Genomic DNA, 18769 nt, shown 5'->3' with positions numbered 1-18769 from the left:
CTGCTTTTAGAAAAATTCTGCTTTTATGTAATAATGAATGGACTTGCAAATACACAACCTGTTTCACCAAAATTTCAAACTTGTTCCAAACGTTTGTGATCAATTTCTGTACAATGTATGGACACACCAGCCTCGCACTAGCATTGTGATAAAAAGCATGCATCAATATCTTGACTGATAGTAAGCTGAAACCAAGATTTTATTTGTAGAAATGTTATTGTGTTTTGCATATGAGAGTTATAGATTTAATTACAGTACTTAAAAATATGTCATTGTGATATCAGATTGTTAAATGTTATGTTTTATTTAACGACGCTCGCAACTGCAGAGGTTATATCAGCGTAGCCGGATGTGCCGGAATTTTGTCCCGCAGGAGTTCTTTTACATGCCAGTAAATCTACTGACATGAGCCTGTCGCATTTAAGCACACTTAAATGCCATCGACCTGGCCCAGGATCGAACCCGCAACCTTGGGCATAGAAGGCCAGCGCTATACCAACTCGCCAACCAGGTCGACGATATCAGATTGTGTGTCTGCTAATAGTAAATTTAATTGGTATATGTAAGAGGAAGAGAAAGAGTTGTGGTCGTAACTCTATCAGAATAAATAAATAATAATCATCTTCATCATAATTTAGTTAAAAAGGCCTAAGGCTGTTTCAATGCCCTTGCTCATTCATATTCAATGAAAATTTCCCTTTTAAAAAAACCGGATAAAAAGGGACAACATTAGTCCCCAGAGATTCGTTAAAAAGCGATTTTACTGTATAATTCTTTTTAAGAGTAATAGTTAAACATTAAAATATTCTTAGTCTATGTCACGAACTTTAACTATCATGCTTACAGTACAAACTCCTCCTTTCCTTGCAAGAGGACGAAATTATAAGAATATAACGATATTCCTATTTAAATATAAAAATATAGATTAATTTAACATAAGATTAAGCAGTCTTAAAACTAATTATAAATACCAACTAAGAAAACGTAAGTTTAGCCAGCAACTGGAACATATAAATTTACAATACACAACCCTGAAGCTAACCTGGACAGCTGCAAGTCGTTCATAGTATCTGAGGATAGGGGCATCATGCTCAAATCCAACACGGGCACAGCCTTGTTTGTAGATATCAAGCAGGGAGACAGACGCAGGGTTGTCTTCAATCAGACGCATTTGTGGTGAAACAGCCACAACCCGTGGAACTGTGAAGTGCAGGAACCTGCGTGAAGTTTCCTGAAACATCAAATTTAATTATCATATATACTTATAGAAGAAAACCATATAACTAGCATAACTTAAAAAAAACTTAAATTTAAGTGAATCGGGTATTGTAAAAAGGGACCAAGTCACTTTCCTCTAGTTTCAAGATAATTAAAAAAAAGTGTTTCATTTCATTATGCATGTACCGGTATTTAAGACAATACAATTTTTTGTGTAGAAATAAATGTAAAAACACTTCGTTTTATGAACGTATTTCATAATTTTGACTCAGTTGTAATGGAGAAATTCTGTTTTGAAAATTGTTGACTTGGGTACCTTTTTAAAATCTGTTGCGTGAATGATGATACTCTTCTGATTTATTGAGGGAAATTATACATGAAATACACTATTATGCTCAAATAATCATGTATTCCTTCAGGTAATAACAAAAACCATGTTGAAAACAAATACAGAAATGAAAACACTACTTTTGAGCCTACAAAGTAGAGAGGATTAATATCATCTCAACAGTTTCAGTCATTCCAGTCTGTTGTGTATTGAGATGTTGACCACAATGAAATCTCATCATAAAAGTCTTTAAATTCATGAGCAATATACACATAAATTTTTCTCAAATCATTGATTTTACTTTCGTTTATTGGTACTTTCCCTGCAGGATATGCTTTCGTAAATGGCAACTCAACTATTTCAGACTTTTTCAGCTGGAATGGATGAATATTTTCTGAGATACTGATCCCGTCACTTGCTTTGATCACTCCTTTCATTTCTGATGAGTACTCAAAGTAGTGAAAAGTTGAAATGTTGAAAGATACGTGGTATGTCTTGTGTTTCAGTTAGTTAGTGGGGTTTATAAAGGGCACGTCAGCTACTATTTGCGCCTGTCTTTGTGTTTCAAGTGAGACAGTTGATCTATTGTAGAATCTGCTCCACCAGCTTGAACAGTCAAGAATATCATCTGTATCCACCATGGTCAGGGTGCAGGACGACTTCTTGGAGGAACTCGCAACAAGGGCACATACTTCTTTTACTGTGTAGATCCTATCACATTTCTTAATAGGACGTTTGATTATGGCAAAGTTCTGAACACAAAGGTTGTACGAGTGTTCCCTTATATGGAAAAACTGCTTGATCACTTTAAAGCATCCTGTGTCAGTAAGTTGCGAAGCAAATTCTTGAAACTGTGTGGTTCTTGTTTTGACCAGGGCAGTTGTTGACGTAAAGATGGAGTTTGTCGATACTAGACTAGATGGCATTTCAGAAGGCGTTCAGCTGCTATATGCGCCATAGCATTTCTGGTATGTGACGTCACAAGCTTGTACAGTAGAACCAATCAGAATCAGTCTATAACAAGTACTTTCCGAGTTCGTTTGTTCATGTGTGAGTGTTTCAACACATCAAATAAGTAAAACTAACATTTATTGTGTGTGTAAGTTAAATAAATGAAAGAAGAGACTGTAAAAAGACAAGTATTGCACAAGTAGGCGCGGAAAATAGTGTTTAAGGCATATAATTATTTTTAAAATGTTGACGAGCAGAACGCTGCCGGCCATCTTGATGCTGGCTGCAACGTTGCCATTGCGCAAGAAATGACTGCAGAAGCATGTGGTATGTATGGGATTGAGAACTGTGCAAAGAATATTGTTAATGAAGGAAAGAGGGTTTGTTTGTTGTCATACTTACAGTAATCAATGGCTAAGGTCATTATTGTCTTTTGATAATTTAAATTCTCTCCTGTGCTATTTGTATTGCATGTGCGCGTGAAGTAGGATGTGGCAATGTTGTATGCTGCTTTGCTCTCTCTATCTGTCTCTCTCGATGCAAACGTTAGCAGACTACCGCCTTCCGAATTGCCGTCGACTCTAGATGGTACATAAAATTATTAATATATTTAATAGAAATGATGCACCCTCGTTTGCACCTTTGTGGGCTTGATCTTCATGGTAGAGCACGTCCAGTTTTCAAATTAAATACACAAAAACATTAACAGTAATTTGCCGATAATAGAGAATATCTTCAACAGGTATTTTGGGAAGATCAATGTTCTGTATAAAATCTACCACTACTCCCAGGACATTCTCTTGTTCTTGAGACTGCTCAGTAAACATTTTTATTTTTCTTATGTAACCACAATACTTTCCACTATATCTTCACACTCCGCAAATAAAGAATTGAACAGCTGATTTCTAGTGTTGCCAATGTATGAAAATTTCCAGTAAGGCCAACATGAAGTGTAAAACATTACTTAAATCATTGACTCAGGTCCCTTCTTACACACAATGTGATACACGTAGCATGCATTTCACTACTATGGAAGTGCCGACGAGGTCCCTTTAATATTGAAGCATAGAGCTATCCTCAAGGATTACGAAAATGTAATTAACTCAAAAATACCGAAATGGTGACTTAGAATCCTTTTTACAATACACAATAAGTTGAAACGTTAAATTTAAAATGTCTTGTAATTTACAACAATCCTGAACTGCAGCCAATGGAAATGCTGTGACATAAAATGGTACTGAACTAAGAGTCCTTTACCAAGCAAGAAATTGCAAGAAGTTACACTCAGAATTTTATCATTCTGAAAACTTAATCATCCCTTGCCAGGTATGAACTCGGGAACCTGGACTGTAAAAATGAGTATACAATTCACTAATGCCTGAAGCAATATTCAATTCGGGTATAAGGAGGAGTGGAAAATAAATTTTTTTCAAACTCATGAATTATTCCTATTTCTCGATGTAATTTCCTAATTTACGTCAAATATTAACTATGGAAACAACAATAATGTTTAATATTAAACATGTATAGGCCTATTTACATACAATTTTATTAGGAATACTTTCAGGAACCGGAACTTAAAAAAATAAAGGTAGTTTATAAAAACAAGTTTGAGAAACTGTTCTCTGGACCAATGGTAACTTTCAAAAGATTTACAAAACCAAATTCTCTTCTAATGACCATACTGACAGTAGGGTACAGTAAAATCCCTCGTAACTGGCACACAAATAACCGGCAATACCAAAACAATGGTACTTTTGACTGGGCCAAAAAAAAAAAAAAAAAAATTAATCTGCCACACTCCCACAATCTGGGCTGTCAGTTTTGCCATATTAGGAAATTCGCACGAACTTTCATTTTCAGTGAATATTTGAACCTAAAATTAGTGTATTATTTGTGTTGTGTGATGTGTTTTAATGAAGAAAATCCACACAGTTTTTATGTTTATTTAATTATGTTCAGGACGTAGTATTGCCAAATTAGGAAGTTAGCACGAACTTTCGTTTTCGTTTTGAGTTAATGATCGAACCTAAAATTACTGTATTATTTGTGTTGTGTGATGTGTTTTAATAAAGAAAATCCACACAGTTTTTGTATTTATTTAATTATGTTCGGCTGTCAGTGCTGTCATATTAGGAAGTTCACACGAACTTTAATTTTCAGTGAATGTGTGTTGTGTTTTAATATAGAGAATCCACATAGTTTTTATGTTTATTTAGTTATGTTTGGGCCGTCAGTGTTGTCACATTAGGAAGTTCACATAAACTTTCATTTTCAGTGAATGTGTGTTATGTAATGTGTTTTAATAAAGAAAATACACACAGTTTATTTACGTGGTTATGTTCGGACTGTCAGTGTTGCCACATTAGGAAGATTGCACGAACTTTAATTTTCAGTGAATATTCGAACCTGGAATTAGTGTATTATTTTGTTGTGTGATCTGTCGTAATAAGGAAAATCCACAGAGTTTTTATGTTTATTCAGTTATGAGCAAGTGATAGAGAAATAAGCTTCACATGGCTGCAGTTTCAACATTTGGCACCGTGAAATACGAACTTTTTTTTTTGTATATACCGGTATTTATTTAATTATCCGGCAAAATCTCGTATCCGAAACTAGCCTGGTCCTTTTGGTGCCGGATAGGAGGGATTCTACTGTAGTATGTTTTACCTTCTGCTTCCCAAGATAGTGGTTGAGCATGCGCAGTAACTGCAGGACACGTTCCTCTCGTCGGGCATCCCCCAGTCCAGAGTCATTCACCACCAGATATGGATAGATTTTACCATTGTGACCACGTATGAATAGTCTTCGTGCTGCAGTATTGTGTTTCTGGACAATATCCACTCTCGGCATGAAGCGTGCTATTCTCACGTAGTAGTGAGAATGCTGTAAAATTAGAAGCAAGTATGTAGTCACTTCAAATGGAATGGATTAATTTAATTTGAAAACTGCTGGAATGTAGCAGTCTTGCATGCTCGAGTGTTGACAGCATAGTAACTATAGTGAAATCAGTGATGGGCAATCGTGGTTATGAGACAGATTCTTTCTATGTATTCTATTTATCCCACAAATTCTCCGCTATTATTATTTCATTGTTAGTCACAACCTGTATACTATACAGTGTCCCTGGGGGAATGTACCATATTTCAGGATAATGTAGTCTGAGTTAAAAGACATTGATTTAACCCTATATGTCCACATTTGGGAGAAACCGACAGGAGAAATATTGGAACATCTTATCATTCCGTGTACTATTATAATTGGATGTGCTATGTCAGATGTTTGCACATGGCAAGGCAACACACCTATGTAGTGTTGTTACCTTCATGCATTTAAAACTGTGGAACAATGTAATTGCAACGCAGTACTCTGGTACTCTCATAAAAAAAAAAAAAACTGTAGAGGCTTCCTGACTCTAATGTGAAGATCAGTGATCACATAAACAGAAACATGAATACCTATACATTTCTCCTGCAGCTGTGGTACAGTTAATGGATTCCATAAGAATGGTAACCTCAGTAATTTGTCTTGTGTAATTATTTTATTTTTTATTTATTTATTTTTCTAATGTTACCCCTCCTGTTCTATATAGACTTGTAACATTCCAAGTACAAAATCTCAAAACCTTATTCCTTTGCTGTGGTCGTGCCAGAGAATCAGTCCCATTCCGAGGCTTATTTGAATGTTTTGTAACAAACTGTTTTTTATGGTGTTGTTATCCCTTCGCCCAACCCCCAAGCTGGAGGACCACCCCTCATCGGCTGTCTGCGACTGCTTATTCAACATATTCACAGCTACCCTCCATATCTGGAGGCCGTCTCCTCGATCCGCATGAAGTAAATCCCGAAAAGACAAAGTATATGATTATGTCTTGTGATGAGAATATTGTACGAAATGAAAATATAAAAATTGGAAATTTATCCTTTGAAGAGGTGGAAAAATTCAAATATCTGGGAGCAACAGTAACAAATATAAATAATACTTGGGAGGAAATTCAACACAGAATAAATATGGGAAATCCCTGTTATTATTCGGTTGAGAAGCTTTTATCATCCAGTCTGCTGTCAAAAAATCTGAAAGTTAGAATTTATAAAACAGTTATATTACTGGTTGTGAAACTTGGACTCTCACTTTGAGAGAGGAACATAGGTTAAGGGTGTTTGAGAGTAAGGTGCTTCGGAGAAAGTTACACAACACAGAACTGCACGCATTGTATTCTTCACCTGACATAATTAGGAACATTAAATCCAGACGTTTGAGATGGGTAGGGCATGTAGCACATATGGGCGAATCTAGAAATGCATATAGAGTGTCAGTTGGGAGGCTGGAGGGAAAAAGACCTTTGGGGAGGCCGAGACATAGATGGCAAGATAATATTAAAATGGATTTGAGGGAGGTGGGATATGATGATAGAAACTGGATTAATCTTGCTCAGGATAGGGACCTATGGCGGGCTTATGTGAGGGTGGCAATGAAACTCCGGGTTCCTTAAAAGCCATTAAGTAAGTAATTATTTTATTTTCTTACTGAGTTTGTGTTTAACGTGGAAATAAAATTATTAGAACTGCACCAACATACATAATTTTCAATAATGTATCTTATCACATTGTTCTAAAATGTAGAAATACGTGTGTAATGCCTCTCTCCATTAAAAAGTCCGTCCATCAATATCTCTCCAACTGTTAGAATTTGGAACAGATATTTAAATTACGATAAATCAATGTAAGCTAACCCAAACTACATTATCCTGAAATATTTTACATTCATCCTAGGAAATACTGCACACGCACGCACGCGCACGCGCGCACGCACGCACGCACGCACGCACGCACGCACACACACACACACTCTTTCTGGTATGACGTATGAGTATCATAACGAATCAGCTACTTAAGATGAAAATATATTACAAGAAAAACAAAAAAGTCTGAAATATCAGTGCTCGAGGAATGACTGACACAAAGTCGAAACTAGTCAACTACATAATTTACCACTTGGTTTTCATTTTAACACTAGACAGTTGTTATAAGTGATACAAAGTGTTAAAAGCGTGTAATGAAGATGTATAAAAAAAATAAACATTTAATAAAGAAAAAACATTACGTCAAACTATAGAGGAGACTAGGAGGTTTGACCATCTAATCCCAATTTTTTTTAAATTTCGCAGTTTGTCGACTGCCATCTTTTAGTAACATCTAGTTTGAAGACTACAGATAATGTTTGTAAATGAGTAAATAACTAAGAAACAAACAAATATAACTTTAAAAAAATTCAATTCATTGTATGTTTCTACCATGCCTCATAAGAAGAGTATAAGGCATAACTGGAATAATATCCTTATACAAATGACAGTAAAGTGAAAAGAATGAAAACGTGCACCTTCCTTCCTCATGCATGACTTAAGGTACAGTCACATGTCGCTACTTTTGCAGTGCTACTTTTGTACTGCAGCTGCAAAAGTTGCGTGTCGTGTTCACACGTAAGCCAAAAGTAGCACGCTGCACGCTACTTTTTGTGCTGTGCAACCCGAGTGCTGCGAAAGTTGCAACTGGAGGTTGCGAGTCTGTTCACACGCAAGGCACTACTTTTGCAGCCGCAGTCATGCTGCAGGTTCCCATCTCCGTGTTGACTTCTCAATATACATTTTGTGGTTATGTTCGCATTATTAAGAAACTCATGCGAAAGCTTCCTTATCTATTATTTGCTTTTCTGTCGTATCTAGTATTCAGAAATTGACATTATTTTTACTATAAAGCTTTTAAAAACGCATATATATACTTAAATGATAACCAACAGCATATTCACGTAATCAATGTTGGCAACCCTCCTATTTGGAACTACGCTATGGAAAATTTAAAAAATGAATTATATCATCACCAATTATGTTCAGACTGTGTTGTGTATTTAATAAATGTTACAAATAATTTATTTTCATCACATTCAACATTAAAATATATCCAAACAATAAAAGTATCATTGACACATTGGGTGGTAACACTGGTTGCAACCGCAGCAAAAGTTTCAACAAAACTGATATCAAAAATGCTGCGGCTGCAACCCTGAGAACCCTGTTCACACGTCGCTACTTTTAAGTTGCGCGCAGCATGGAAAAGTAGCGGGAAGCAGGTTCGGCAGCCACTACTTTTCAGGTTGCACCGTTGTTCACACGTTTCAGTACAAGAGTTGCACAGTTTTTTGTACTGCAGCGCTGCAAAAGTAGCGACGTGTGATCATACCTTTACAGTGGAACCTCGATTTTGGGTTTCTCGATTTAAGATTTACCCGCATTTTGTGTTCTTATTTTTTGGTCCCGGCAGAAGTCTCATATATGCAATGCTATTTTTACCCCGATTAATGTTTCTTGGTTTAGTGTTTTACCCATATTTAAGAAACAATTTTTTTGTCCCAACAAAGCAAATTAGGTTCGATTGTGCGTTTTTTCAGCCCTAAATGCTTATTTCCTTGTTCAAGGTCTTTTCAGTAACAGTTCCTATCCTCCTTGTCTACCATGCGTACCCAGGTGAGATACCTGATGCAACACAGTGCCAGAAACCACGTGTTAATCATGTGCTGTGGTGCATGAGAATCAATTCACAACATAGCATCACATTAAGACTGAACGTGAACAATTTTAGGGCTTCTAATGGATGACTTCATCGCTTTAAGCAGCATGACATTATATACAAATGTGTATGATGAAAGTGCAACTGTTCCAGATGAGTCGGTGGATCATCAGAAAGACGATGTGCTTCCAAGTCTCATTGAAGGCTATGATGCCAAAGTCATCTTTAATACCGATGAGGTGGGGGCCTTCTACTCCCTGATGAGAGCCTCCACATAAAAGGAGAGACCTGCCATGGTGGGAAGAAAAGTAAGGAGAGGCTCACTGTTCTTCTCTGTATAAATGCAGATGATTCCGATAAGTTGAAATTCTTGGTAATTTGCAAATATGAAAAACCAAGGTGTTTTAAAAATGTCCCCACACTGCCATGCAGTTACAAGAACAACAGGACTGCCTGGATGACAATGGACATTTTTAGCAGCTATCTGAGACAGCTGGACGTGAAAATGGGGGCTGCTAACAGGAAGATAATTCTTTTAATGGGTAAGTGTCTGGCACATCCCCGTGATACGTCATTCCTGAAGAATGTGAAGGTTGCTTTCTTCCCACCTAACTGTAAAGCTGTCTCCAATTCCTGGATTTGGGTGCTCTCAAGGAGAAGTATAGACGTTCACTGGTGCAGAAACAGATTGCTGCCGTGAAGAGATAAATTGGAGATTCTGTTTTCAAAATCTCCATCCTCACTGCCATGCATATGGTCTGCAGTGCATGAGAGGAAGTGTCAGCAACCACCATCAACTGCTTCAGAAAAGCAGGCTTTATGAAGGCTATCAGTGGTGATATCATGGAGAATGAAGAAGACATCGATGAACGCTAGCAGGACTGGAAGCTGTAGGAAGATACATGTGTAGCTTCAATATTAATGAATCCAGGTGAAAAGGGAGTTACTCTTCCTCCATCAAAGATGTCCAGCAAAACAGGCATCCATTCTTGATTTCTTTAAGAAGTGGCAGATAAACTTGATGCAACCAACCAGTGTACTTACTGTTGAAGCTTTTTAAAGCATTTTTGCTCTTTTAGTTGAGATTAGACCATAAAAATTAGTTTTAAAATATGTTGAAGTGTTTCTTTTTCAATTTTGGCAAAACCCCTATTTTTGGTTTTTCTCGATTCTGGGTATAATTTATCCGGTCCCCTGAACAACCCAGAATCGAGGTTTCACTGTATATGTTACCTTGGGCAACAGGAATTCGCCTGGCAGTTCAACCTCTGCTGTCTGGAGACTAAAATTGCTCAGAAACCTGCATTTCTCTTCGATCAAAAATGACCTGAAAAACAGAGTTGAATCAATTTCAGTAGTGTAATCTTAATAAAGTACACAAATAATCGTGTACATTATTTTTCATTGTGCTGTTTCTCAGTGCAAGTTTTCCTCCTCATCTATTTCATTCATTCCGACTCTCTCCCTCTATTCCTCATTTAAGTCTTGAGATTACACTTTGAGAACATAACTAAAACTCTGGAACATAGGTATAAGAGTGAACTTTAATCTATAATGGAATTTATGTATGTCACACATTTGAAATCAATTCCCTATGCCCCCATCTTTCTCTCAAATGGGGTTCATATGAAAAATTTGTATTTTTTGTCTTTGTTAGTTAAGATATAGTTTGAAAAATGATTACTGTTATGTGGTAAACTCAATTTAGTTAGTACATATTTGTTTAATCAGGAGCATTATCAACCACCGGCATTTGTACCCAGGACATTGTAGCTTTGCACTTGCCAGCATTTTATGCTGGCAACTCTTCGTATGAAAAAGTTGAAGAATGCTATGTGGTAGCCTAATGAACCAATCAGAACGTAGCATTTTCTATCACCTGCTGCTATGTGAAGTGCTGCTGTGTTGTCAGTTTGCTACATGTTGTATTAAAAAAAAAAGAAAAAAAAAGAGAGAGAGATATGGGGAGGGAGGGGAAGAGAGGGCGGGGGGGGGGAGGTTCAGAAAATTATAAATTATGTAGTAAGAAAATTCTTTATGTAAATAGTTAGAAGAAGACATTTGTCCTTAAATATAGGCGTCCTTCTATTCCTGCAGATAATATAATACAGTGGACATAAAAAAAAAAAAACTTTTGGGCTCTCCACAAGGACAGTAATAAAAACGGAATTATTAATAATTTCCATTTGAATTAAAAGAGCAAATAGCAAACTCTACATATGTTAATTTTACGAGTTGAACTAAAGGGAGGGGCTACTCATCAATTAGCACTGGTCAGCTTGATGAGTTAATGACTGAATTTGGTAAAATTTTCCTCTATTCAATACCTAATTCCCTCTTTACCCTTTCCTATCCAGTCCTCTGACTGAACTCTTACTTTCTTCGACCCCGATGGCATTAGAGCATTCGAGGCCTAGGGGTTCATTTCCCTTTCCCTCCTCCTCTTTCTACTTTTCTGTTCCTAGTGCTGACCTGCTATGGCACCAAAATCGTCCTTCAGTGGCTTAAGGAGGGAAAGCTGGTGATAACAAGATCTCCCAGCTAGGTCCAATGGACCCGTTGACCAACAGCAGGTGTGGTCCTCCAGACATTCTGGGGGTTGTGTGTGAATGAAGTAGCCACCAAAACGTTAAAATATGGTGTTCACTTAAATCGGCTACAACTTGCCATTTTCTCCAATATGAAAATCTGTGCTTCAGTGGCTGGCCATGATAATATCTTTGAAAAATATTGGAGTGCAAGAGGTCAAATGACTTTATTGTCAAACACCTGGCATTAGAAAACAACAACAACAACATATGTTAAGTCAGCTGTTATGTAGTGGTCATTGTGGCAACATCACATTTATCGCTACCAACATTATTCAAGGTGCAAGGTTACAACAGCCTGGGTATAAATGTTTTATGAAGGTTTCACATCCCACAAGAATATAAGACAGTTTATTTCACTCAAACCAAATGTTCTAGTAGCAACATAGTGAAAAGATAGTAAGTTGAAAACACAAATTTTACATAATACAATAAAATCAAGAAGAAAATCGTCTATTAAACCTTGAATTGGATCACCATTATAATAAAGACCTGTTAATTTTTTATATTTAATTTTCATATTTTCTAGATAAACTGACTTGTATATATCGAATACGAACAAAACCTGTTCAATAGTTAAGAGAAATTGCTGTATACAAACACAAAAACAATATGTATTTTTTTTTGTCTCAACCAGTGTTTTTTTTCCTAGGGGTATGCAATGGTATGCAGTACTGATACCATTCCTCTTTCAACATTTTTTTAAGTTAACATTTCTGTCATAAAATGGCAAAATGAATTTATAGTTGGCAGTGAATATAGACAGCAAGTTATGATTCCTTGGAGAAGATGCCTCTAACAATACATCCCAAATTTGGGTGTTATTGTAAATCTGAAAATTTTGATGAGTATCAGGACCTTTTTTTAATACAAAAATGGACTGGTCTCGAGAATTCTGAAAATGTATATTTTGAGTGAAAACCTCGAAATCAATGTTTGGTAGCATCACAATATTTTCACTCTATATTTTGCATAACCATGTAAAGTGGTCTCAAAATGCCTTAAAATTAAACTGAAAAGTCAACTATATAATTATGGTACTAACTTCGGCAAGGTCTTGACTTTGGTCTCAAGGATTTGAATCCACTTGCGCAATTTGACGATCAAGTTCTGGAGCTTCATGGAGCCTGGGACTGCGAAATCGAAGTCTGTTGTAAACTGCACCTTCATCATCTGGAATACAGGATCCTGCACTGTTGCACGGGCACGACTTGCCAAACTCTCTGAAGCTGCACTGCTGAACTGTGCACTCACTGAGCTGGAGATGTTCTCTGCACAAAGATTAAATGTTGTTAAATCCATCTGCATTTAAATAAATAATACTGCCTATGATTCAAGTCAATATACCTTGTACAGGCTACATTCCTGAAATCGACAAGTCAAGCAGTATAAATATATATATATGAGTATGTACCGTACATATATTTTCTTAGTATCTATCTTACTGGAGGTCACAATCCCTACTAGCATGAAGAAGAAATTTATTTCTCAGAGAGTCCCATATCTGACAGATGTGAATTCCAATAGTGAGAAATGACAAGAACATTTTTTTGTATCGAATCAAATGACAAGCAATATTAAGACACTGCAGTCTTGACTCTGTACTTAGGTAAAGTTCTGGATGATCGAAGAGAGTGCAGAAGGCAGCAAAAAAATCTATGCTTATGGTGTATAACTCTTAAAGATGGATGCTTGGACGAAAGACACAAGTCAAGTATCCACCATTGGAGAAAAAATACTTTTATTATATTTAAAATAGTGTAACATTTTACGTTTAAAGAGCTCATTTTTAGAAGCAAAGAAAGTAAAACTGACCTCTGGGACCTGTCTTGTTTTTAGTAAAAAAGACAGTGATCATATCCTGTTTCTGAAGCTCAAATCATTATGGTCAACTATTTGAATCAGCAATGAACATGAGTAATTATCCAACAGTTCACAGCAGACTGATGGGAGAACAGACAAACAATACAACAAGAATTACTTTTTCATCAGAGATGCTGACAATGTGTTTTCCGTGAAAATGTCGCAATAATTTTTAAGCAACACAATATGGGCACTTCTTCGACACTTAAAACAGTCCACAGCTGTGGAGTAATGGTTGGCATTCCTGACCGTGAAACAAGTGGGCCCAGATTCAAATCCTGGTTGGGACAAGTCACCTGGTTGAGGTTTTTTCCAGAGTTTTTCCTCAACCCATTAAGAGCAAATGCTAGGTTACTTTCAATGCTGAACTCTGGACTCATTGTCACCTCAAGTATTACAGAAGCAGTAGCAATAAACTGTTTACTGTTTTATGTTCAGTAGGGCCTTTATGTCACTTGACTTTGAAAGCTCAAAATATCTGTTAATGGCTGTCCGTTTTCATGGTTAACATGTCACGACAAAGTGAATGGTTTCCTTTTTTGGGTCAGATGTCAATCTTTCTCATTCCATTGGAGGAACTGGTAAAGCGGCACTGTTGTGGCCAATCAAAACAAGTGTTCAAGCAATCAGTAATCTTTTCTTCTTTCTTAATAGGTTGATGTCACCTCTGTGTGGAGTATTTTCCATAGGTTATGTTATAATTTCCCCTCTATTAGTTTTGCCTCGTCAGAAAAGAAAGTAGGGGAGGTGCTAAATGGAACAACACTCTCACAATAGGATTAGTATGAAGGCAGCTTTGTATTTCAAAGGGAGTTTCATGTTAACGATGAAAACAGACAGACTTTTTTGATACATTTTATACCGGTACAGATGACTTCCAATGACGTGTGATATTCCATAAAAAGTGGGTCTTTGTTGAAAAACGATAGCACTAAAATAAGAAAAGATGCCATCTCAACCATACTATTTTCTGTGTATGAAGAAAGCATGCGAACAAGTAATTTCATCATTGCATTTTGCCATTATTTTTGCCACAAAAATAAAAGACAAATTAGTTTAAGTGATATGATTATAATGACTATTACACTCTTAATACGTCATACTACTTTTGACCAATAAAACGGTACGAAAGGACGTATTTCAACAATCATGGCTGCTTATCGCACAATTTTATCGCGTCCCTAGCATTTGTTTCTTTGTTTGCCAACATTTGAAACTGCGCTGGTCTGGAAGTAAAAAAAAAAAAAAATATATATATATATATATATATATATATATATATAAAATTACAAACCACTCCAGTCGATGCACAGCAGTTTCAAATATGACTCGCATTGGCATTCAAGAACAAGAATTAATAAAAATCACTGATCATACCTATGCATCTTCTGAAATCCGATTTACAAATAAATGAAGAGCACCATTCGGAAATCCTCAATAAGTTGAATACACCATGTAGGCCTAAATCAATGAGTTTCACTTCTATTATGCACACGTCCAATATAACATCAATTGAACCACCAACCACATTCAAATTTGAAAATTGTACATTCAATAATTATTCCTTTTAAAATTATTCATTCGGAAATTCTGAATAAGTTGAATACACCATGTAGGCCTAAATCAACGAGTTCCACTTCTATTATGCACACGTCCAATATAACATCAATTGAACCACCAACCACATTCAAATTTGGGTTATTTCCAAGAAGTCGTCGCTGAACGATTCACATCGTTTATAGTTCACTTTTATTGTTACACAACAAGATGGATGCACTGAACGATTCACATCATTTATAGTTCACTTCTGTGAACGATTCCATTGTCTATTGTTACACAACATTTTCAAGATGGATGCTAATGCTAATGTTGCGCTATAAACCAATTTTCGGCAATCTAATGTAAAAGACTGCCTACAAATATTTGGAGAGTTTCAGAGAAAATACACAAATTCAATCTTCTAACACAATTTTTTTGTTTTTAAATTAAGTAATTTGCTGGGAGGCATCGTCAGATATATAGGCCACTCTTACACTAAACCTGGAGTAATTTAATCTTATTAATCAAATAAATGATTCTACTTACTGTTTTTTATATGCTCACTTGTATGTAATTTCTATTTTATACATATTTCATTGTTATTTTCCATCCAAAGATCATTAAGAACGATGAATATTACTTAATATGTCCTATCTTTCTTCAAATAGTGTTTATATGCCATGTTAATTTTCATTTGTTTTCATAAGTTAACAATGATGCACATTGGAAGCAACATATAAGAAATTATTTTCCTACACAATCCACGCTATATTCACGTTGTTTTGGAATTATTAATCGAAGATGGTTTGCTTATTGCTTATTACACGCACATTTGTATGTAATTTCTATTCCATACGTTTTTTTTCTATCCCCGATCATTAAGAATGGTGAATATTGTTCATGCTTGTTTCCTGTGTTTCTTAAAATAATGTTATGTGGCATGTTAGTTTTTATTTGTCGTTATTTACGTAAAAATGATGCGCCAAAAAATAAAAAATAATAATAATTTCGTACTCACTCCACATCCTATGTATTCACGTTTGTTTTTCAGTGATTTATTAAAGAATGTACCGGTATTTAAAAGACTAATAATTTAGAAACATGTTACATAAATCATCCTTGTGCCAAAATAGATGCTCCCTGGACCAAATTGTCGTATTTTGCAGTGGTCGTCAGTTCTCGCTGAAATGGGTAATAATAATATAATAAAATTATGTTGTACGTAGCATTTAGAAACATGTTACATAAATCATACTTGTGCCAAAAGAGAATGCTCCCTGGACCAAATTATCGTATTTTGCAGTGGTCGTCAGTACTCGCTGAAATGGGTAATAATATAATATAATTGTGTTGCACGTAGCAAGCGGGGTATCGGGGCTTTATGATGATCCGACATGTAGCACATGATGTAAAAAGCAGGGTATCGGGGCTGCAAGCCCCGATGATGATCCGACGTGTAGCACATGATGCAAAAAAGCGGGGTATCGGGGCTGCAAGCCCCGATGATGATCCGACGTGTAGCATATGATGTAAAAAAGCGGGGTATCGGGGCTGCAAGCCCCGATGATGATCCGACGTGTAGCACATGATGCAAAAAGCGGGGTATCGGGGCTGCAAGCCCCGATGATGATCCGACGTGTAGCACATGATGTAAAAAAGCGGGGTATCGGGGCTGCAAGCCCCGATGATGATCCGACGTGTAGCACACGATGAAAAAAAGCAGGGTGTCGGGCACTGAAAAGTGCCTTTTCGAAAGCATGGTGATGCGCATTTGACAAACGCAGTGTATGTACTTGCTAATAATCCCTTTTTATTTATCGTTATTTACGTAAAAATGATGCGTCAAAAAATAATAATTTCGTACTCACTCCACTTCCTATATTCACATTTGTTTTTCAGTGATTTATTAAACAATGTACCGGTATTTAAAAGACTAATAATTTAGAAACATTTTACATAAATCATCCTTGTGCCAAAAGACGATGCTTCCTGGACCAAATTATCGTATTTTGCAGTGGTAGTCAGTACTCGCTGAAATGGGTAATAATATAATATAATTATGTTGTACGTAGCAAGATCGATTATTCAATTGATAGGATATTTTATGAGGTTGTCATGACTGAGATATCTATTGTCAATTGCTTTTATTTGTCAGAAGGCCTTGACTGACGGGTATATAAGGACCGGCGCTCTTAGGTGTGGAGGTCGGGGTTTGGGATGGCTCACAAGTAACAAGAGAAGGGAGAGAGATACCTAGTATTTTAAAGATTTATATCGTTCACTAGATGAGTTGATTCAACTAACCTGGAAATAATGTGAATCGTTCAGCGACGACTTCTTGTAAATAACCCAAATTTGAAAATTGTACATTCAATAATTATTCCTTTTAAAATTATTCATGTTTATTTTTTATGTCATCGTCGTTAATTAAAACTTTTCTAACACTTGTGTATATTAGTTAGGTTATGTTATAGCTTCTGCTCTGAGAGGATAAAAAGAACTTCTGCTATATGATATTATGGATAGTCACGTATCAGAGATTGTTTAATATTAAGATTTATTGAATAGTAATCATTACAGTGTCTGTATAAAGACATTACTGCCATCTAGCATGCATCTAGCGTAATATTTGTAATGTTGAGATGGTACAATAATACATTTGAAGACAGTTGTATTTTCGTAAGTCAATATTTTATTGTATTGGAGTACTTCATTACTTCTAATCTTTATATACTTTCTTCTAATCGTGTAATAGTCAATTAAATCCCACTCGAGTTTTGATTTTCTCTAGATAAATCAAAACGTCTAGTGAGATTACTGTTGATAAGATGATAGCAAACAGTTGAAATTTTACATGACATTAAGTTCTGCAAGATGGATGTGGCTTCAAGATAGTTTGACGCAATTAAATTTAGTGTAACAGCTTTGAAAAACATTTTAATATGCCTTAATGAATATGAAAAGTAACACTTGTGACTATAGAACTCACAAGCCACCAATGGTGTTATAGATACAAACAATTTAAACTGGATACCATTATAAACAATGAATAACAAAAACTTATGAAATGCAAAATTGAACAAATTGCTTATTGAAGATATCAATCCCATTAAGCACAACTGAATAGTATCTTACCTCGTTATATGTCACCTACATCACCTTCATGTTGAATCATCCCCAAGATGTGAAATTCTTGTGACAATTCAACTGAATATGTTTCTCAATGCTGGTGATGGCAAAAAGGGATGTAGAGAGAGATCACTAGTTGCGTAATGTGAGCATAAGTTAGTTATTATATTCAATCTCTGCACTTATAGTGAAGAAAAAGTTTAACATCAGAAAATGTATTTGCAGGATATTTTATATTTTAATATACCTATGCCAATTCCAAATGTTGATACAAGCTTCTTCACGAAGTTAAGCGTGTGGGGGGTGATGGTGGCCTCACTTACAGCGCCTCTGTTCTCAAAGGCTATGGCAAGACACTTTGCAAGTCCCTGCCGAAGCTGTCGGGATACTTCTTCATACCAATTTTCCCGGAACCACACCATCTGAAATATGCATAACTCTTAATATAATCTTTCACAAGGTAAATACCAATGCAAAATAACTACTCATTATACAATAATTGCTTCAATTTATATTTATATTTAATATTGGAGTGAAAAATGGCAAGTTGTAGCCGATTTAAGTGAACACCATATTTTAACGTTTTGGTG

General features: G+C 35.9%; 1 protein-coding gene across 6 annotated transcripts in view; it reads right to left on the bottom strand.

Moving 5' to 3' along the window:
* Positions 1-18769, bottom strand: part of Nipped-A (Transcription-associated protein Nipped-A) — a 494348-nt gene that overhangs the window by 25678 nt on the left and 449901 nt on the right. For all 6 annotated transcript variants that reach the window (XM_069825168.1, XM_069825181.1, XM_069825178.1 and 3 more), the window contains exons 57-61: positions 18427-18601; positions 12694-12919; positions 10294-10387; positions 5168-5383; positions 1043-1231 (exon numbers count right to left, since the gene is read on the bottom strand). In XM_069825168.1, the coding sequence (XP_069681269.1) occupies positions 1043-1231; positions 5168-5383; positions 10294-10387; positions 12694-12919; positions 18427-18601 (900 nt within the window). The remainder of the gene's footprint in view (positions 1-1042; positions 1232-5167; positions 5384-10293; positions 10388-12693; positions 12920-18426; positions 18602-18769) is intronic.

This window comes from Periplaneta americana, chromosome 1 (genome assembly GCF_040183065.1).
Source record: "Periplaneta americana isolate PAMFEO1 chromosome 1, P.americana_PAMFEO1_priV1, whole genome shotgun sequence".
Lineage (NCBI taxonomy): Eukaryota > Metazoa > Arthropoda > Insecta > Blattodea > Blattidae > Periplaneta > Periplaneta americana.
Note: the sequence above shows the minus strand (reverse complement) of the source record. Positions and strands in the feature narration are given on the sequence as shown.